The following is a 22,474-nucleotide window of genomic DNA, read 5'->3' on the forward strand; positions in this document are numbered from 1 at the left end:
CCTCCTGAGTGCTGGGATTAAAGGCATGAGCCACCACCCCTGGCTCATTTCTACCTTTGAAAAGCTTTATCTTCCAAACCAACCCTATATACCTGCAAATTTGGGGTAAATTATAATAATAATGATAATAGATAATAATAATAATAGCTACCATTTATTGAGCACCTACTCTATTGTGTGCCAGGCACTATGCTAGGCACTTTTCGTACAATATCTAATTTTAAATCCTCACAACAACCCTGTGAGGTAGGTATTATTATCATTTTACATACAAGAGAACTGAGGCTCAGAGAGATTAAATAACTCTTATCACGTAACCAAAAGCAGAACTGGAATTCAAATGAAGACCAATCTGACTTCAAATCCCATGCTCTGGTAAATTAGAGGTAAAGGGAGAGAACAGCTAAATTCCAGAAAGATTGTTGAGTGTAAGGATGTGATATGCTAATAAGATACAGGAAAAAGGAACTTGAGCCCATAAATATGTCCAGCTGGTTGGCTTATGTAGATTGTGATGATGGTCACCAGGACAAGAATTCTAGGGGAACACATGTAGCTAGGGACATTCGATGAGCCCACAGGGACATGTCTGTGGAGATATGGAGTAACAAAAACACAGACCTAAAGACTGGGGGATGTCAAGGTTAGAGCTGTAAATTTTGGAATTGCCAGCGTATCAGCAGCAATTGAGGACATTAGAATGGATGACACCATTTGGGGAAAAGAGAAGAAAGAGAAATAGACCATGGGAGAATGGAGGCAGTGCCACCCCAGGCATGAGCACTGTGGAAGAAATCTCGAGATCAGGACAAGGCAGAGTCAGACAGGGAAATATGAAGCTTCCAGAAGACAAGCCAGACTGAGTCATACTTCCAACACAGCCCTTTGTTCACCAAAACCCTAGGAAATATTTGTTAAGTGGTTCAATGCCAAATGTGCTGATCTCAGTTTGCCAAAGACTCTTCATCTTTGGTTTTTTGTTTGTTTGTTTTTTGTTTTGTTTTGTGCTAGAGATTGAATTCAGTATCCCAAGCATGCTAGGCAAGCACTTTGCCACTGAGCTATATCCCCAGCTCAAATGTCATCTCACTCTTGACACCTTCACCCTGAAAATACAGAGCCTGCATGAGTCAGGAGAATTTATAGCAGAATTTTAAAGAGAAAGTTTTGATTTGTTTAAGGTGAAAAGTAAGGTAAAAAATAATAACTGGACCTCAAGAAGTCCCAGGAGTCCTTTTGCCCAATTTCAACTGATTTGTGGTTTCCTTTGTTTTGGGGTGTCACAATGAATATGAGCATAAATAAGGATACATAGGAGCTGGAAGGGAGTAGAGAATGACCTGTCAATCACCTAGAGAACCCAGCCTTCTGCTGAGCCCAGCCTGAGCCTCAATTTATGAGCTTTATCCAAGCACAAAGATGTTGGGAACATCTGTGGGAGACTGGAGGGCTATGAGGAAGGCAAGAGGAAGTCAGGGACCAGCCCACTACCTAGGAGAAGTCTTGGAGAGAGGGTCCAGCCCTCTGGGAAGGGACCAGCCCTGAGGCTTATGAGAACTTGCATAGGCACGTGTGTGGTGTGTGTGTGTGTGTGTGACAGACAGAGAGAGACAGAGAGAGAGAGAGAGAGAGAGAGAGAGAGGGAGGGGGAAAGGGAGGGGGGGAGGGAGGGAGACAGCGAGAGACAGAGAGAGGGCAGGGGAGAAAGAATACATTCTTTTACCCTCTCTGAAAAGAAAAGGGTCTGTCATGCATGGATGAAGCAGGACCCTCCCCAGAGGCCTAGTGACCTTGATGTATGGGTGTGGGGGCTGGACATCCTTGGGAAGCCCTGAGGGGCTGCTGAAGCAGGGTTCCTGGTCTCCTCAGAGGCTGGGCCTCCTTTGCTGGGGGCTCACAGAAAGTCAAACAGCCCGTAATTCTTGGCTGCTCCAGGCCCAGAGAAAATTGAGGGAGGAAAAAAAGAAAGAAATGTTTCAGGCCCAGAAGTGAGAGAGCAGCCTGCTGGTTAGTAGTGTTAGATGGGATCTGAAGGAACCAGCACACAGGGCAGGCAAGGGGCAGGGCGTCCAGCGGAGATGCTCCCTAGAAGCTACTAGCAGCTCAGGCACCTGAGGGGCCCTCTGGGTTTCTGACTGTGGCTTGGTACAGGCAGGAACAGATAGCAGAGATGCCTGTAGGGGACAGTTAGGAAGGACAGATGAAATGACTAGCTCTTTTGGTGTCAGTACTGTGGATTTGCACACATGCTTGAAGGGGTGGATAAAAGGGTAACTGAGGGAAAAACAAGGGCATAAGGTGAGCAGGGCTCCCAAGGACACCACTCCTAAATGTGAGGGTGGGCAGGGGGAGTAAGCACCAGCAAGTCCACAGCCAGGGACCTGAAGATCCTGGGAAACCCTGCGCAGCGGTTAGTGGGCAGGAAGATCAGCTAGGCCAGAGACAGGTTAGGGACTGCAGCCCGGATGAGTAGGTACACCTCGAACTCGCACTGCGCCTAGCGAGCAGTTAGCATGCCTGGATTTAGTTCCGTTTATTTCCCTTTCAGGTACCAAAGTAAAAAAAAAAAAAAAAAAAGACTGGTGGAGAGAGGGACGCAGCCGGCTGGGGTGGGGTGGGACGGCAGTGGGGGAGAGACCGGCTCACATCACATCCACAAAGAACTCACTGGGGTTTCCCATTGCCATGCGGAAGGACTGTCTGCTGGCCGTCAGTTCCGGGGGCACTGAGGCTAGGTCCCGGCCCGGAGGGGCTCCGGGGGGCCCCATGGCTGCAGGCGGCGGGGGCATCATCAGCATCGGGGGGCCGTAGAGAGGGGGCACCCCGGGAGGGCCGTAGCTCGGGTGCGTGTGGTGGCTGCGCAGGCTGCTGGTCAGCGAGTGGTGGCTGCGGTGGCTGTGCTCGCTGGCCGCTGGGCCCGAGCGCTCGCTGGCCGCCCGCTCGCGGCCCCGCAGGCTGCTGCGCGTGGTGTGGTCCGACTCGCTGCCGCTGCCACCCGACTTGGAGTCCCCGGCCTTCGGGTCCTTCTCCTTGCGCCGGTCACTGCCACTGCGGTTAGAGCCGCTGCTCCGACTGCCTACAGGAAGACCAAGCAAGGCCGCGATGGGGGTGAGTGGGCTGCCCCGGCCCCACCGCGGCTCCCTTCCCGGCCCCCTGCCTTACCTTCGCTGTGCTGGCTGCTGGCGCTGCCCCCTCCATAGCTGTACCCGAGCTCCGGGAAGCCCGGGTGGGGGTTGTAGGGGTGCGGAGGTGGTGGGTATTGGTAAGGGAATGCCATTGGCCACGGGGCGGCCCCGGGGTGCGGCAAGGGGGCCAGAGTGTCCTGGTCAGAGGCGCCGCTGGAGCCATCGTGGTCATGGAGAGACAGGTTGGCCATGTCTGTGAAAGGATGGCTCAGTGAGTTGGTCTTCTCTGTACCCCCACGAGAGCGGTCTCGCCCCCATCTAAGTTACACTACAGTAACAGTGGTAGTTTTGGACCAGCATGGGAGGCCCTGGCCCAAACCTTCTACTGACCCCCTTGGCCACTCCTCATAGTCCCACAGCTAATCCCCATATCCAACCTTGTTTCTTCCTTAGTAGGCTGGAAGAAGGAGCAAAACACTATTTTGGAGCTTATACCTGTAATCTCAACACTGAGGAGGCAGAGGTACTATGGGTGTGGGTTTGAGGAAAGCCGGGTGTGGTGGGAGGCAGAGCTAGGAGGATCGCCATGAATTTAAGGCCACCCTGAGACGACATAGTGAATCCCAGGTCAGCCTGGGCTAGAGTGAAACCCTACCTCGAAAAACCAAAAAAAACAAAAACAAATAAACAAACAAAAACCTATGAGGCATGGTGGCACACACATTTAATCTCAGCACTTGGGAGGCAGAGGGAGGAGGATCGCTGTGAGTTCGAGGCTACCGAGACTACATAGTGAATTCCGGAATGAGACTCTACCTTGAAAAACCAAAAGAAGAAAATAACTACAAACCTCAACTCTTTGCCACTTTCTCTTCTTTTTAAAATATTTTTATTTATTTGCAAGCAGAGAGCAAACTAGAAGACATACAAGGGAGAATGGGTCTGCCAGGACCTCCAGCTACTGCAAATAAACTCCAGATGCATGTACCACTTTGTGCATTTGGCTTATGTGGGTACTGGGGAATTGAACTTGTGCTGTTAAGACTGCAGGGAAGTGCCTTAACCACTGAGCCACCTCTGCAGCGCCTCTCTCTCTTCTGTTCAGAGGCTAGGAGTTGGAACGTGGAGGGCTGAATGAAGTGCTGAAGACTCCAGGTGCTGCTATGCAGTAGCCTGACTCACTATGTACCCTGAACAGCACTGTGTCTCCTGCAGAGACTGCCACAAGGTCATGAAGGCGGTATTCTTTCCTTTTCCAGGGGAGGAAAGTCAAATCCAAAGAGGCTGAATAAGCAGCATGAGGTCAGTCTAAACTGTAGGCAGAACAGAAGCTGCGAGTTGCTTACACTTGCCTGAGTGCTCCAGGTGAGGTCATTAGTTAGGAGCCAGAAGTTGTTTGGGAAAGCTTATGTGAAATTGCACTTGGGAGGCAGTGCTTCTAGAAGGATCTCCATGAGTTCAAGGCCAGCCTGGAACTACATAGTGAATTCCAGGTGCCTGGGCTAGGGTGAGACCTTACCTCCTCACAAAGCCAAGAAACAAACAAAAAACTTCAGAGTGCACTGGCCACAGGAGGAACAAGCCTGTAATTCTAAGACTCAGGAAGCAAGAGGATGGTCGTCAAGGGCATCATGTAGACTACATAGTGAGACCATGTCACAAAAAAAAAAAAAAAAAGTCCAGAATGAGACATGGTGGTACATAACCCCCCTTGGTAAGTGTGTATTTCCCAGCACTTGGGAAGCTAAGGCAGGAATATGGAGAGTTCAAGGCCAGCCCTGACTATGGAGTATGGAGTGGGGGTGTGGGGGCGGGGAGGCAGAATGAACATTCGGTCTTTCATAGTCCCCTTATGAAAATCCCTTGCCCTGATCACATTGCCTAGTGCTGCTGTAGCGGGTGGGAAGGGCCAGAAAGAACAACCCGAGTGTTTCCTATGTGCCCTGTGTACATCCAGGCCAGACACAAACTCACTCTGCCAACATTATTTTATTTCATGGCTATTCACCAACTGCTCCAAAATGTGTACTCCCTAAAGGCAAGGCTGTCCCTACCACTGCTTGAACTGCCTTGAAGGAAAAACAAGAGGTTCATCACTTGCCTGAGACACCCTTTGCTCACAGGAATAGAAACTCAGAGATCTGTGAATGCCTTAGAGACTACCTGCCCCACTAGGAAAAAACCCTTCTACTAGTCCTCCAGCCCAGCCTTGCAGGGAGAAGCTTGGGGATAGGTCTGGGTAGCCTGTGGAGGTTGCCAGACAAACCACCAACCTGTCTACAAGCCAGCAGTAGCATGCAGGTGGAAGAAAAGCAGTGGCTTTTCTATATTGTATGTATTTCCTACATTCTATATTGGCTCACTCATACCTAAAGAGCTATTGATGACTGAGCCTGCAGGTGGAGAAACCAGGTAGGTCCAGGGAAGCAACATTTTTTTTTTTTTAAGCAAAGGCTTAAAAGCTTCAGGTGTGGGATGGAGAAATGGCTTAGCGGTTAAACGCTTGCCTGTGAAGCCTAAGGACCCCGGTTCAAGGCTCGGTTCTCCAGGACCCACGTTAGCCAGATGTACAAGGGGGCGCACGCGTCTGGAGTTCGTTTTCAGTGGCTGGCGCCCACTCTCTCTCTCTCTTTCTCTCTCTGTTGCTCTCAAATAAATAAAAATGAAAGAAAAAAAAAAAAAAGCTTTAGGTGTTCATAGAGGTCAGAGCCAGGACTGACTTCTGCTAATGATGATAATAAAAGCCAAATTCAGCGAGTCTGACAAGCTATTGAGGGAAGATATGCTTTAATTACTAATACTAGAAACTGAGGAAAAAAAAAAGTGTGTATCTTAAGTGTTGGGGAGATGGCTCAGCAGTTAAAAGTGCTTGTTTATAAAAGCCTGCTTGCTGGCCCAGGTTTAATTCCCCAGTACCTATGTAAAGCAAGATGCAAAAGTAGCACATGCCACATGCATCTGGAGTTCATTTACATCTTCAAGAGGCTCTGGTGCTTTCTCTCTCCCACTCTCTCTCTTCTTGCAAATAAGTATTTTTAAAAGGGGCATTTAGGCCAGGCGTGGTGGCATACACCTTTAATTCCAGCATTCAGGAGGCTGAGGTAGGAGAATCACTGTGAATTTGAGAGGATAGCCATAGACAACATAATGAATTCCAGATCAACCTGGGCTAGACCAAGACCCTACCTCAAAAAAAGAGGAGGGGGGGGATATCTTAAAATCAAATATATAAATAGTGGGCACTTTTTTTTGAGGCAGGGTCTCAGTCTAGCCCAGGCTGTCTTAAAAGGCAAAAGGAGAGGGCTGCCATCCTGAAACTGTCTTCTGGCCTCCACACGTATGCCATGGTACGTACACACACACACACACACACACACACACACACACACGACTGTACAGGGGGAAAAAGGGCCAGGCATTGTGGTACATGCTTTTAGTTCCAGCTCTAGGGAGGCTGGGAGGCTGAGGTAGGAGCATTGCTGTGAGTTTGAAGCTAGCCTGGGGCTACAGAGTGAGTTCCATGTCAGCCTGGGTTAGAGTGAGACCCTGCCTCAAAAAAGTAAATGAATATAATAAAAGGGTTAACCCTTGTAAGGCAGTGGCATCAGTAGGCTGAGAGAAGGCTCCTTAGTGGTTGCTGGGGATGAGTCTCAGATTTCATTATAAGTGCTGTTGTCTCTTCTGAGGACAGTATCCATAGCTTAAGAAAGGAGGGGGAAAGTCTATATTCTCAAGATCAAGTCTAAACTCCTTGGTATAGCTTGCATATATATCTCTGGATAGCTTCGGATAGCTTTTCCAGCTTTATTCTACTGCACAGCTCACTCTGAGGTCTGAGAAGGATATGGAGTTCCTGACCAGACCTACATCTCTGCCCTGATGGAACCCGACTGCTTCATGGACATAGGCTAAGCACTGTTTAGCTTTGCTGAGGCAGTGTTTTTGGAGCATCACATACCCAGAGCAGCCCAGACAGTGGGAAGAGCAAGGGCTCTGGAATCAGAAGACCTGAATCCAAAGCCTAACTCCTTTGCATCTGAGACCTGGGGTAAACCATTTCACACTGATAAGACAGGAATTCTCCCCAACCTCCCTGGGAGTGGGGTTGGGGGTTATGATGACTGAGCAAGACAGTAAAATGACACTTTAGAAACCACTGGCACCATGCCAGGCTCAACAGGAAGATGTAGTGCCAGCGTAGACTGGGCTGTTGCCATCATAGGATTCTCAAGGTTTAGGCCCGGACCCAGCTCTGCTGTGCTCATCCAGGTTTCCTAGAGTCTGCTACTACACCCCTGAGTACCTCCCCACCCCCAGCCAGGAGACAAGAGTGGGGAGTGCTGGATGTGGAAGCACACTCCTGTAACCCCAGCCTTCAGGAGACTGAAGCAGGAGGCCTGCTGCAAGTTCAAGGTCAGCCTGGGCTACACAGTACTAGTCCAGTTCAACCTGCACAGCAAGACCCTATTGCTGAAGGAGTGAGGGGAAAGGGATGGGGGAAGACACGTACTGCCACAGAGGTCACCAAAGATGTAGTAGCACTGCTCAGAGAAGGTGATCTTGTTGACAGTGTGGCGGATGAAGCCGGCTTTCAGCAGGTTGCTGGCATACTTGCGGGCCTCCCGCCGGTCAGTGAAGCCTTCCACATTGTGGTATAGCCAGTCCACCACATCTGAGCCTAGGGATAAGGCTATCAGTTGATTTGGGTTCTCCTGGCCTCACAGGAGCTCTGGGGCCAGGGCTAGTTCCCATGCAACAGCGTAGCCCATGGAAGTTTTTAGGTCCTCCCACTCTTAGCCTACCACACCCCAGGACTCTCATTCCGTCCTTCACCCCATCACAGGGCTCTCACCGATGAATGCATTGGGAATGGTAATCTTGAGCCACATGCGGTCTCGAACCTCCAAGCCTGATTCAGGGGAGGCCATGGCTTTTACAATGGCAGCCATGTCACTGTGGATGGACAAGTGGAAGTCATCTAGGCCTGGGAGTGAGAGACAGAATAGTGAGGCACATAGGGACTCTGGAGTTAGACAGATCATGAGTTTGTATTCCAGCTCTACCAATGCTGAAAAAAAACCTGATTTCCAGGACACTAAGTTTCCCCTTCCATATAAATGGGGATTTTAAAGTTTACATAATATTTGAAGGATAGTTCAATGATTTTATGAAGTTGCTGAGCAGTGTAGACATGCATGTTACAACAGTAAAAATGACAGCCATATATTGAATACTGCAGACCAAGATAAAACTCCACTTAAACCTCATTAGGCCCACATGAGTTTAGGGAAGTATATATTGGTAATTCCATTTTATTTTATATTTACTTATTTATTTTGAGGTAGGGTCTCACTGTAAGCCAGGCTGCACTCTGTAGCCCTCAGAGTGGCTTTGAACTCACAGTGATCCTCCTACCTCAGCTTCCCAGTGCTAGGATTAAAGGCATAGCGCCACCATGCCTGGCTTTGGACTTCCCATTTTTTGAGAGAAAAATGAGGCTCATTGTGTGCTTAATATAGGTTCAGCAGAAAACACTGTGTAGTAAGGATCTAACTGCTTGTTGGGGGGAAGGGTGCAGTTTGAGATAGTCCCCTCTGAGGTTCTCCTTGATGCACAGATGAGTCCAAATCACTCTCTCCCTCCCAAAGCCATCTGCTGAGCCCAAGCAATAGGCTTGGGTACTCACGCTCTGTGTCGGGGATGGAGCTGGTAATAGAGGAGCTGGTGGAGGTGATGGTGCTCAAGGAGGGGCTCATGCCATAGGCAGGGAAGGTGCCCGTCATGGCTGCGGTGTGAGAGACCCAGGCTGCAGGGTCAATGGGCCGGATGGGTTCACCTGCAGGAAAGATGAGGGAGGAGACATGGGCTACCTACTCTGACTATTGCTTTGCTTATTAGGTAGGTGTGAAGTTCAAGACAAAATTTAGGAAAGGAGGGAAAGATTTCATGTACACCAATACTAGCTTTAGGGACAAGTCTCTCCACTACTTACTCCTGGGCAATGTGAAGCAACCACGTGGACTTGGGTCCCAGCATTTGGCTACAGTTAGGGTGATGGGCCTGAAAACAACGGTGTTCTAGTGAAGACATGATGCATGGAGGCCAGACAATGCTCCTTGCCTGATAGCCAGAAATGCCTGCCCCCTCCTCCCCAACATCCCATTCCATCCGTACCCCGGCTTGTGCACAATCTCCCGCAGTACTCGTACTGCATCGTCATTACTCATGTTCTCAAAGTTGATCTCGTTTACCTGAGAAAGAAGACCAGGAGTGAGATCACACACTGTGTTAGGGAGAGGGGTAGAGGAGTTGGGATTGAGGGGGAGGAAGTCTTCCTCCAGATGGTCGGGACTTCTCCCACTCCCCAGCCATATTACTGCCCAGGGAGGGCAACGATACCTGTAATAGCATATCTCCTGGCTCGATGCGTCCATCAGCCGCCACAGCCCCACCCTTCATGATGGAGCCGATGTAGATGCCACCATCACCACGCTCGTTGCTTTGGCCCACAATGGAGATGCCCAAGAAGTTATACTTTTCTACAGGGAGTAATTTAACACCTTAAGAGGGGCGAGGTTCCTACCCAAATCCCCCCCCCCCCCTTGTTAGCAAAGGGCAGAACAGGACATGGACTGACATTTCACTAACCCTAGCCTGCATACATTACTAGATAGTGTGTGCTTCACCATGCTCCCATTTCTCCTGTTGGCCATGAGGGACTCTTAGTCTCACTTTACAGAGCAAGCAAATGATTTAAGTGACTTTTCTTCTTTTCGTGTGTAGTTTTTCGAGGTAAGGTAGCTCTAGCCAAGGCTGACCTGGAATTCACCATAATCTCAGGGTGGCCTCGAACAAGGTAATCCTCCTACCTCTACCTCCTGGGTGCTGGGATTAAATGCATGTGCCATCAAGCCTGGCTTTAAATGACTTTTCTAAGCCAGTAAGTAGCAGGATTTAGATTCACATGTAAGTTCCCAAGTTATGCTCCTTTTGCTATATCCAGCTGTCCCCTAAAGAGTCAGGGGGCTGTGAACATGGCTCAGCAGTGAAAGGTACTTGCTTGTGCCAGGCATGGTGACACACACCTTTAATCCCAGCACTTGGGAGACCTCAGAGGTAGGACGATCACTGTGAGTTCGAGCCCACTCTGAGACTACATAGTGAATTCCAGGTCAGCCTGAGCTAGAGTGAGACCCTACCTCCTACCTCGGAAAAAAAAAAAAAAAGAACAAAAGTTGTATGAATGTCTGGTATTCGTTTGCAATGGCAAGAGGTACTGGTGCCTCCATACATACATACATGCAAATAAATAAGTAATATGTTTTTTCAAGGCAGAGTCTCAGTCTGATCTGAAAATCACTTTATATCCCTAGACGGCCTTGATTTCACAGGGATCCTCATATGTCAGCATCCCAAGTACTGGGATAAAAGGCATGTGCTAATTTAGACAGTAAAGAGGGAAGCCAGACGTGGTGGTGCACGACTTTAATCCCAGCACTTGGGAGACACAGGTAGGAGGGCCCTACCTCAGAAAAAAAAAAAAAGGGTAGAGGGGCTGAGGAGCTGGGGAGATGACTCAGCGGTTAAGTCATTTGCCTTCAAGGCCTAACAACCTAATTCAATTCCCCAGTAGCTACGTAAAGCCAGATGCACAAAGCGGTGCATGAATCTTAAGTTCATTTGCAGTGGCTAGAGGCCCTGGCACACCATTCTTCTCCCTCCCTCTCTCTCTGTGTTTGCAAATAAATAAATAAAAGAAAATTAAAAAAAAAAGTAAAGAACATTTTGAGAGGCAGAGGTACGAGGACTGCTGTGAGTTTGAGGCTACCCTGAGACTATATAGTAAATTCCAGGTTGGCTGGACTAGAGGAAGATCCTACCTCAAAAATAAATAAATAAATAACTATTAAAAAGTAAAGAGAAATCAGAGAGCAAGGACACAACAGCTAATGATGGGAAGGGCAAGAGGTCTTGGAACTCACTTCCTTCGGGAAGCCTTTCAGGATGGCATTTTCTGCTTCCACATGTCTCTGTGCTTATGTCACAGGCCTGGTCATTGGACAGTGGCTTGACCAAATTACCCATCAGTGCTAGGGATGGAACCCCAAGGCCTCGTGCTCCCACACTGAGCTCTACCCGAGGTAGAGCTTCCCAGAAGCCCTTACGTCTGCTGGCCTCTGACTTTCTGCCCGTGCGGACTCACCCATGTTGAGGGTGACCGTGATGATGTTGAGCGACATGGTGGAGTCCGTGATACTGCTGAAGGACGAGGACTGGAAGAGACAGTGGCCCTGAGCACCAGGTAGGTGTGCTGGGAACTCGCTACCCTCATCTGCTCCGTCCTGGGCACACCCTCACCCGCCAGGGCTGCGAACACTGCACCGCGGCCGCCGGCCCGCTTGGGGAGGCGGCACGACCCCAGGCTCCGTACCCGCTCGATCCGGGACACCTTCTGCTTCCGCCGCCGCCTTTTGTGTCTCCGCATGAGGCGCGAGGCGCTGCTCTGCTCCGTGGAGCTGCTGAACCTGCGGGGCCCACAGTCGTTCCCCACCAGGCTGGCCCAGCTCGGCCCGCGCGGCACTGCGGGGCCCAGGCCCCCCACTCGAGGACCAGGACCGCAGCCCTCCCGAGCGCGGCCCCCGCAGCGCCCGGCACCGCCCCCCAGCACCTGGGAAAGCCGAGCCCCACCTGCTGGTGGAGTCGTCCTCGTCCGAGTCGAAGAAGCTGGTGGTCTCCAGCTCGCTGCTCATGAGGGTGGACGAGCTGTCGTAGCCGCCGGGCTCGCGCCGCCGCTCTCCCTTCGCGGTGCCATTGAGCCGGATGGCTGCAAGGGAGGCGGGCAGCCGGGTCCACACAGGGCCAGGGCGGGGAGGGGGAGGGCAGGGGGCGGGCAGGGCGCTGCCTGGAAGCCGTGGGCAAGGCTGAGGGCCGGGGAAGACACACCATGCTCCGGGCCGTCTCTTGCGTCCCTCTGGCGCGGCCGCTCCCGCTGGGCAGATACCAAGGAGTCTGTCTCGGTGTCATTGTCCAAGTTCTCCTGACTGCCCCCACCGGCATGAGGGCTGCAGGGAAAGGATGACTTGGTAGGGGACAGAGCAGGCTGGGGGCTCCCTCCCCCAGCCCTGGGCTGATGTGAGGTGGCCCTCCCCCAGGGGCTCTCCCCACCCTCAGGTCACACTCACTGGAAGGATGGAGGTCTGGAGTCCCCAATGCCTCCAGTGCGCTCCATAGGTGGTGGCAGCTCTGGCGGGTTGTCAGCACAGAAGGGGGCTGTCTCTTGGTGAGAGCCCTCCGCTGACACCAGCTGATGAGAAAAGAACGAGTGGGTACTATGTCACAGGGGCACCAGGTGCCAGGGAAAGGGAGATGTTGGCCTCCAGCAGGGCACAAAAGCTTGGGGAGAATGAACCAAGAAAAAGAGATAAGATAGAGAGATGGCTTAGCAGTCGAAGCCAAATGACCCACGAAAGCCAGATGCACAAGGTGATGCATGCGTCTGGAGTTTGTTTACAGTGACTGAAGGCCCTGGCATGCCATTTCTTTCTTTCTTTCTGTCTGCCTTTCTTTCCCTCCCTCCCTCTTTCTATCTCTCAAATAAATAAAATAAAATTTTTTTTTAAAGATTAAAAAAGCCAGGCATGGTGGCACACACCTTTAATCCCAGCACTAGGGAGGCAGAGGTAGGAGGATCAAGGCCCCTCTGAGACTACAGAGTGAATTCCAGGTCAGCCTGGGCTAGAGTGAGACCCTACCTCGAAAAAACAAAACAGGAAAAAAAAAAGAAAAGAGATAGGGCTATGCAAGAACAGCTGCCCAGTTGTGTGTGGGAGAGACACTGGGAGGTATGGGTTGGTAAAGTGGAGAGAGGGCAGAAAAATAAAGGTTACTGCCACAGGTATAAGTTTCCAGTAGCTATCTAGATGGGCATAGGAGACCTTTTCTTCTACTTTTTTTTAAAAATTATTTATTTATTTATTTGAGAGCGACAGACACAGAGAGAAAGACAGATAGAGGGAGGGACACAGAATAGGCGCGTCAGGGCTTCCAGCCTCTGTAAACAAACTCCAGACGCGTGCACCCCCTTGTGCATCTGGCTAACGTGGGACCTGGGGAACTGAGCCTCGAACCGGGGTCCTTAGGCTTCACAGGCAAGCACTTAACCGCTAAGCCATCTCTCCAGCCCAAACTACTTTTTTTTTTTTTTTAATCCCCACGATGTTTCCATGTTTCCCCTTCCCACCATCCTCTGGCTTTTCATTAAAGGCTGAGAAACTTGGGGTAAAAAAGGAAGAGTCAGATGCGGGGGTACAAAGCCACCAACTTTAATGTCAGCTGTGCTGTTCCTCCCTCCAGCCCGCACAGGGACACAGCTCAGAGCGCCTTACCCAGGATACTACGCGGCCATTGAAGCAGGGTAGCTTGGCATTGTCATCGGAGATCTCCTCTTTCACCACCCTGTGGGGAAAGGGGGAGGTCTGAGAGAGCTCTCTGGTGAAGGAATGGAGGACCCTCACAATCCCAGTTGTCCTCCACCTGAAGCATGGAATCAAGCCACCAGCACAGGATTATTGAAATATGAGGAAGTGACTCAGGTAGCTCTTGAGCACCAACAGGGAGACAAGCCCTGTCTAGACTGGCTACCGTGCTGGTGCTGGAGAAGAGAGAAAAGAACGAATGGGTACGACGTCACGGGTGCTAGCGCTGGAGTATCCTCGGACGTCAGGTGATTACAATTTACAGCAGAGACTGCTGTCCCTGTGCCACTCCCCAGGAACTCCGGAGTGCTTTTCCAACCCCAATAAGACTTTTCTGGGATATACCTTTTTTTCCTTTCCTTCTGACCTCCAAGTTGGCAAAAGGCACTATCACTATTACTGTTCTTCCCTTCTCAGCTAAGAACCTGACATTGTTGTGGGAGGAGTGGGCAAAGAATTTAAGGAAATAGAAGGCAGAGGTAGGAGGATTGCTGTGAGATCAAGGCCAGCTGGGATTACAGAGTGAGTTCCAGGTCAGCCTGAGCTAGAGTAAAACCCTACCTTGGAAAACCAAAAAAAAAAAAAACAAAAAACAAAAAAAAAACAAAGTAGAAGGCATCTACAGAACATCTTCATATGCCAGTAGCTGACATGATGGTACCCACCTAAAGTCCAGCACTGGGAAAGATGAGGTAGGATAATGTGAGACTAGCCTACATTATAATGGAGACACAGTCTTTAAAAATAAAAATAGGGGGGCTTGCCGAGCAAGGTGGCGCATGCCTTTAATCCCAGCACTTGGTAGGCAGAGGTAGGAGGATCACCATGAGTTCGAGACCACCCTGAGACTACATAGTGAATTCCAGGTCAGCCTGGGCTAGAGTGAAACCCTACCTTGAAAAAAAAATAGGGGGGCTGGAGAGATGGCTTAGCAGTTAAGTGCGTGCCTGTAAAGCCTAAGGACCCCAGTTCGAGGCTCGATTCCCCAGGACCCATATAAGCCAGATACACAAGGTGGCGCATGTGTCTGGAGTTTGTTTGCAGTGGCTAGAGGTCCTGGTGTGCCCATTCTCTATCTGCCTGCCTCGTTCTCTCTCTGTTGCTCTCAAATAAATAAGTAAAAATAAACAACAAAAAATAATAATAAAAATAGGGCTGGAGAAGATGGTTTAGCAGTTAAGGCATTTGCCTGTAAAGCCAAAGGACCCCGGTTCAATTCCCTAGGACCCACATAAGCCAGATGCACAAGGAGGTACATGCATCTGGAGTTCATTTGCAGTGGCTAGAGGCCCTGGTGTGCCCATTCTCTCACTCTCTACCTCTTTTCTCTCTCTCAAATAGATAAATAAAATATATTAAAAATAAAGCCAGGCATGGTGGCACACACCTTTAATCCCAGCACTCGGGGAGGCAGAGGTAGGAAGATTGTCGTGAGTTTGAGGCCATCCTGAGGCTCCATAGTGAATTCCAGGTCAGCCTAGGCTAGAGTGAGACCCTACCTTGAAAAACAAAAACAAAACAAACATTTATATAAATAAATAAATAAATAAATAAAGTACTGGGTGTGGCGGCACATGTCTTTAATCCCAGCACTGGGAGGCAGAGGTAGGAGGATTGCTACGAGTTCCAGGCCACCCTGAGACTACATAGTGAATTCCAGGTCAGCCTGAGCTAGAGAAAGACCCTACCTTGACCCTACCAATAAATAAATAAATAAACAAATAAATAAAAATAAAGGGTCTGTTGAGATGGCTTAGCAGTTAAGGTGCTTGCCTGTGAAGCCTAAGGACCCAGGTTTGATTCCCCAGTACCCATATAAGCCAGATGCATAAGGTGGCATATGTGTCTACAGTTCATTTCAGTGGCTGGAGGTCCTGACATGCCAGTGTTCATTCTTCCTCACCCCTGCCAAATAAAATAAATAAAATAGGGCTGGAGAGATGGTGCTTGCCTGTGAAACCTAAGGATCCAGGTTTGATCCCCCCCGGAACCAAGTAAGCCAGCTGCAAAAGGTGTCACATGGGTCTGGAGTTCGTTTGCAGTGGCTAGAGGCCCTGGCACGACCATTTTCCCTCTCTCTCTGGGGTGTGGTGGCATGTGATTTTAATCCCAGCATTATGGAGGCTGAGGTAGTAGGATCACAGTGAGTTTGAGGCCAGCCTGAGACTACACAGTGATTTCTGGGACAATCTGGGCTAGAGCGAGACCCTACCTTGAAAAACCAAAAATAAAAATTTAAAAAAGGGGGCTGGGCCTGGTACAGTGGCGCACACAAGGTAGGAGGATGGCTGTGAGTTCGAGGCCACCTGAGACTCCATAGTGAATTCCAGGTTAGCCTGGGCTAGAGTGAGACCCTACCTCGAAAAACCAAACAAACAAACAAAAAAGAGTCAGGTATGGTGGTGCACACCTTGAATCCCGGCACTCAGGAGGCAGAGGTAGGAGGATCATTGTGAATTCAAGGCCAGCCTAGAACTACAGTGTAATTTCTAGGTCAGCCTGGGCTAGAGTGAGATACTACCTCGAAAATACCAATAAATAAATAATAAAAAAGGAAGAATATTAAAGTGACATTACAGATCATGGAAAATGTTAATAAAAATAAAAAAATCTAAATACCAAAAAAATAAAAATAAAAAAAGTGACATTACAGGCCAAACACTATACTAAACAGTTGCATTATTTCATTTAACAGTCACAACAATGCTATAAGGGAAAGATAAATGGCAAAATTAAGCTTAATAAGATCAATAATTTACCTAACTTCATACTACTAACAAATGGAAAGCTGACATTTGAATCCTAGTCAGTCTGACTATGAAGCCTGAATTTTTACCTATTAAATCTCATGTCACTATAGTTAGAACATATAACTTTCACACCAGCTTTATTGGATAGATAATATGGTTCTCATTTCAAGAATAAAAAAACTGGGGACTGGAAAGACAGCTTAGTGATTATGACACTTGCCTACAAAGCCCAAGAAACCAGGCTCGATTCCCCCAGAACCCATGTAAGCCAGATGCACATGGTGGCACATGCATCTGGTATTCATTCACAGTGGTTAGAGGCCCTGGCATGCCCATTCTTTCATTCTCTCTCTCTCTCTCTCTTTTCTCTCATAATTAATAAATTTTTTTAAAAAGGAATAAAGAAACTGACATTCAATACCTTGTTTGGCATCAACTAGATGTCAGAGCTATGATTCAACTGACTCCAGTATTCTCTCTGCTATTTATCCTATTCTTTCCTCTATGATGACAGAGGTAATGGGTCTGTGAGGAGGGTGATGGTGGGGGACAGTGATGTAGGACATGAGAGCTGCTGGATGTGGTCATGGCATGCATTTGGCCTGGGAAATAAGGTAGGGCCAGAAGTCAGATATTGACTATGGCTTGGGCTTAGGGACGGGACTGGAAAATGCTGAAGACCATCAGACTGTCAAACATGCCAGGAGTCCAGGGCTAGGAAAACCTGACCATGGGTTAGAGGATGACACATGCCTTGAGTTCTGGGCAGGGAGGGAACAGGGCAAGGGAGGAGACTGGGAAGCCCAGTCCTCCCTCATGCTCATAGAGTTGGAAACAGGCTTGGCTACTTGTGATGCTCACATTCTTGGGGCTTACAAGCAAGTTCCCAGGTGAAGCCTGTCTTCCTCCCTCCCATCCACTTCTGGCTCCTCCTCATTTCCAATCCCACAGTAACCCTAAGACAGCAGCCCAAATCACTTGTGCTCGGGCTCATGTTAACAGAAAGGCTGAAAAGATGTGACAGAGAAGTACCTCAGACCTGGCACCCAATCTGGTCACAGGGTACCAATTTACTGCCTGCATGGGAACCTGGATGCATAGGAAAAGGGGGCACAAAGGTCACATAGCATGGACTCTGTCCTACCTTAGAGAGGGTCTCCCTGTGGTAGGAAAATGCTGAGCACCCCCACTTTCCCTTGCATGCCTCACCACCACCACACTCCATCCTGCAGATGTTTCTTCTCTTTCTGGGGGTCACTGACAGGTCGACAAGGCTCTGCTAACTCAAAATGATCAGTTGATATTCAGCAGACTTGGGGGCCTCATTTAGGCTGTACTCTTCCATAATAGAGCTGGATGGCTCAGGATTCCACAGCACGCTCTTCCTTTTGCTTTTTTCCCTCTTACCCTTAGAAGAGTCCAACAACTACAGATTCAAATTCCAATGCCCAATGCTAGACTTATTAGCTCTTCCATCTTAGAACAGTCTCTTGACTTTTTTAAGCTTTGTTTTTGTGTTTTTTCAAGGACCAGTTACAGGATTGAGATGGCTCAGCAGTTAAAGACACTTGCTTGCAAAGCCTGATGACCCAGATTCAGTTCCCCAGTACTCACATAAAGCCAGATACACAAAGTGACACATGCATATGGAGTTTGTAGTGGCAGGAGGCCCTGATGCACCTATATTGACTGTCTATCAGTCTGCCTCTCTCTCTCTCTGTTTCTCTGTCAAATAAATAAAATTTTTAGAAGCTTGGAGTGGTGGTGCATGCCTTTAATCCTAGCACTTGGAAGGCAGAGAGGTAGGAGGACTGCTGTGAGTTTGAGACCAGCCTGGGACTACAGAGTGATTTCCAGGTCAGCCTGGGCTAGAGTGAGACCCTACCTTGAAAAAATAAATAATTAAATTAAAAAAAAAAAAAGGCAACTAAGCCAGGCATGGTGGTGCATACCTTTAATTCCAGCACTCTGGGAGGCAGTGATAAAAGGATCATCATGAGTTCGAGGCCATCTTGAGACTATATTGTGAATTCCAGCTCAGCCTGGGCTAGAACGAGACCCTACCTCAAAACAAACTAACAGACAGACAGACAAAACAACTAGTTACTAACTCAACTTTTGGTGAAATCCATACTCTCCACTAGCAAAGAGAGACACAGAGAGAGAATGGGCACTGGATACAAATGTACTCCAGATGCATGCACCACTTTGTGCATCTGACTTACATGGGTACTAGGGAATCAAACCCAGGAGGTTAGGCTTCACAGCCTTAACAGATAAGCCATCTCTCTAGCCCTAGGGGTAAGTCTCTGAAGGCAAAGACTACACAAATCTTGCACTCATCATTCATTTTCTATCCGACTACAAAGCTTTGTTTGAGAACCCAGTGAGTTTCTGGTCCTGTGCTCACCACTGCACAGAGCTCATGAAGCACTGGGCCTGTCATGTGCCTTACGCTCTGGAGGTTTTAGTCTAGTGGACAGATAGATCACGGAGTGGACTGCAAGTGGGGAGAGAAGCCATAAGAGCAGCAGATGTGTTCACTGAAGAGACAACTGCTGAGTGTCACTTAGGTCTTGGGGCCTGGTGAAAAACTGCACAGGGATGTAAAGATAAGAGGATAAAGTGGCACGATGGTTCTCATGGAAAAGCTCAACCTGCAGGACAAGAGAAGAGTGCTCCAGGCAGAAGAAGGAGAAGGAGCAACATAGTTAGGGACCTAGCTTGCCATTTCACTCCCCCAGCTCTAGCCATCACAAGGCTAGACTAGCAGTGGGTACCTTATTCCATCTGTCATCTCCTTAATGCTGAAAATGCTTATTCTTTCTCCATTTCCCTAGTAACTTAAGAGGGCTGAATCTGTCTGAGTTTGACAAATACTTTGGAGACCAGATGGAAGTTGGGAAGTCATCAGGCCCCATACTCTGAACCAAGAATTAAGGGGCAGCTGGCTTTCCTCCTCTGATATGCTTTCCCTTCTGTCAGCAGAGGTCCCTGGCCTGGGTTCAGATAAGCGCCCTTTTACCTTCCCAGTTTTCCAAAACTTACCACCCTCCTAAAGAGGAGCATCTACCAAATGGTGATTTTACATAGTACTCTTCTCTCCTCCAAGGCCCCTCTCGTGCTTGTGCATGCTCTCTCTCTCTCTCTCACACACACACTCACTCCTAGAACACTATAATTAAACCTTTTGATTTTGGAGCCAGATTCCTGATATTCAACCAAGCTTTCTGTCACTACTCATGTGACAACTTGGGCAAGTTTTTTAAGCTTTTTCTATTCTAGTTTGCTCATTCTCAAAGTGGGGGCATTACTACCTATTTCAAAGGGCTAGTATGAAGAGGCCTGGAGAGATAGCTCAGTGGTTAAAGTGTTTGCCTTCAAAGACTAACAACCTGGGTTCGATTCCTCAGTGCCCATGTAAAGCCAGATGCACAAAGTGGCACATGCATTTGGAGTCTGTCTGCAGTGGTTGGAGGCCCTGGAACACCCATTCTCTCTTTCTCTTCCTTTTGGCTTAAAAATAAATAAATTTAAAAAAAAAAAGTTTCACAAGAAAGACATGATAGCTGTCTGGAAGACTGTAAGTACCATAAAAAGACTTTGCAAAATACAACAAACATACTATGCATATCCTCCTCTCTGTAACAAGATAGCCCTACTAGGGCTCCTGTTTTTCTGGGGATAAAAATGACAAACCAATCAATGTCCTCCACCTCATTTTTAGCATTGTTTACAACCTTGCCAGAGCAGCCAATTCTCATTTTGTGCAAAGGGTACTTCAAATGACACAGATGTATGCGAGATGGCTTCAGGTGGCACAGGATAAATGTTGCTTAGTTCAGGGCAGGAACAACAGAATCAGGAATAGTCACATAGTACTCCCCACAGCACAAGCCACTGTCACACACACTACTTTGCGGATTCACCAAATGCTGAGTTCCAAGGCAGAAGAAGGTTAACAGTAAATAAGCGAGGCGAAAGACAGAGGTACTTGCCTCCTGGGGCTAAGAAGGCGGGCCTTGGGACAGAAGCAAGTCTCATGAACACTGGGGAGAAGAATGTTTCCCCTTACTCAGCTCTGGGCCTCAGCTGCAAGATGCAGTCCAGGCCTCAGGCTAGGGCTGGAGGGGCTTTCAGGCCTGGAGGGCCAGGGAGGCCTTCTCCATGGCCTCCAGGCCCGGTGCCCAGTTAGTGTGGGCAGGCTAGTGTGCAGCCTCTCCCTCCCCCAGTCCCCTGGGAGGGGGGGGGGCGGTGTGTGTGTGTGTGTGTGTGTGTGTGTGTGTGTAGGCGTGCTTGCGTGCCAGGCACCCCCTCCCAGGCCAGCTGCTACAGAACCTTCAGGCTCCAACATTCCAACCTCTCTTAAAGGGGCAGTCCCTGCTTCCTAACTGCCTATCTAAAGCCTTGGCTGCTGGGTAGGAAGGGGGAAGAAGACAGAGGAAGATAGAGACCACCAGGAGGTTTTCCCTGGCCCTCCCATTAAGCTCTGATGGGACCACCATCTAGAGGAAAAAGGCCACACATCCTCAGGCTCAGGCAATCCTCCTTGTCCACATCCTCATCAGCCTCGAGGAGTGGGGAGACAGCTCAATAAACATTAGGTCCAGCATCCTGGTAGAGCACCCCCAACTCCCCCTCCCCCTCCTGTACAAAGTCCCACAGCTTAGCCTTAGATGCAGGATACTCCAAATATGGCTCTGAGTTGCAGAGCTGAGAAGACTGGGGAAGGCAGGCCGGGTGTCAAATACCCCAACTCTCTAGACTAAAAAGGTGGCACCTGGGAGGACGGGGTGGGGGTGGGGACTATGGCTTTGGAACTGAGTGGAGGGGGTGTGTGTGCCTCTGTGGGCCACTGGTCTGTGCGGAGGTGAAGTGGCTTGATTGGCAGGAACTGGTTGCTTTAGAGATGCAGGGCGTCCTCCTAAATTGGGGGGCGGTGGTAGTGGCGGTAAGGCCCTCAAGAGGTGAACCGGAGTCCCTCCAAGTACTGGAACCCCAGCCCCCGCCCCAAAGCCCAGGGGCGCCCGAGTGGATGGAGTGGCCTCCTTACTGCGAGCGGGGCTAGAGGCCAGTGTAGCGGAGGGAGGTCCAAACTGGCTGCGCTGGCTGCCCGGGGCCCCTCCTCACCCGAAATCGTCGTCCATGGACTTGAAGAAGAACTTATAGCTGGGCCGCTGCAGGACGCTCTTAAAGTCCGCCAAGGTGACGCGCTCGGCGGGCAGGGGCAGCTTCACCAGGTACGGAGTCTCCTGGCCGTCCAGGTGGTAGATGATCTTGGTCTCGCCCATGGCTCCGGCCTCGGGCCCGGCGGCCCGCGCGCAGCCTGCTAGGGCGGCCGGGCCGGGCTCTCGGGCGGCGGCGGCGGCTCGGCTCGGCGCGGCGCGGCCCAGCGGCTCAGCCCTGCTTGGCGGCCGGCCGCCGCGCCAGCTCCCTTGTTCTCCCGCGGCCCCCGGGTCCCAGCGCCGCCCGCGCCAGCACCGCCGCCGCTTCCGCTCCCCGCTCCCGGCGCTGGGTTGGCGACCACGACTCTTCCGGTGGCGGCGGCCCTCCCGGCTGGGGCCGCCCGCCCGGCCCTCTCCTCCTCCTCCACCTCCACCTCCACCTCCTCCTACCGCCCCGCTCCTCTCCTCCTCCCGCCCCGCCCCGCCCCGGCCCTCTCCTCCTCCTCCTCCTCCTTCTCCCGCCCCGCCCCGGCCCTCTCCTCCTCCTCCTCGCCCCTCCCCTCTACCTCCTCCTCCTCCTCCTCCTTCTCCCGCCCCGCCCCGGCCCTCTCCTCCTCCTCCTCGCCCCTCCCCTCTCCCTCCTCCTCCTCCTCCTCCTTCTCCCGCCCCGCCCCGGCCCTCTCCTCCTCCTCCTCGCCCCTCCCCTCTCCCTCCTCCTCCTCCTCCTCCTTCTCCCGCCCCGCCCCGGCCCTCCTCCTCTTCCTCCTCCTCCTCCTCCCGTCCCGCCCCTCCCCGCTCCCTCCTTCTCCTTCTCCTCTTCCTCCTCCTCCTCCTCCCTCCCCGCCCCGGCCCCCTCCCTCCTCCTCCTCCTTCCCCACCCCGGCCCTCTTCCTCCTTCTCCTCCTCCTCCTCCCGCCCCGCCCCGGCCCTCTCCTCCTCCTCCTCCTCCTCCTCCCCCT

At 50.4% G+C, this 22,474-nt stretch overlaps 1 protein-coding gene across 1 annotated transcript; it reads right to left on the reverse strand.

Moving 5' to 3' along the window:
- Positions 1-135: 135 nt before the first annotated feature.
- Dvl3 (dishevelled segment polarity protein 3) lies at positions 136-21,681 on the reverse strand. The gene is made up of 16 exons (XM_004654341.2): positions 21,481-21,681; positions 13,511-13,580; positions 12,308-12,429; positions 12,069-12,187; positions 11,814-11,949; positions 11,557-11,650; positions 11,329-11,398; positions 9,525-9,664; positions 9,300-9,376; positions 9,118-9,185; positions 8,812-8,961; positions 7,978-8,109; positions 7,636-7,803; positions 3,163-3,378; positions 2,669-3,076; positions 136-1,926 (listed from the first exon to the last, which is right to left on the reverse strand). Exons 1-16 carry the CDS (start codon positions 21,639-21,641, stop codon positions 1,895-1,897), a joined length of 2,163 nt encoding a protein of 720 aa, XP_004654398.1. The 5' UTR covers positions 21,642-21,681; the 3' UTR covers positions 136-1,894.
- Positions 21,682-22,474: the final 793 nt, after the last annotated feature.

The sequence above is a fragment of the Jaculus jaculus genome, chromosome 5 (genome assembly GCF_020740685.1).
Source record: "Jaculus jaculus isolate mJacJac1 chromosome 5, mJacJac1.mat.Y.cur, whole genome shotgun sequence".
Classification (NCBI taxonomy): Eukaryota; Metazoa; Chordata; class Mammalia; order Rodentia; family Dipodidae; genus Jaculus; species Jaculus jaculus.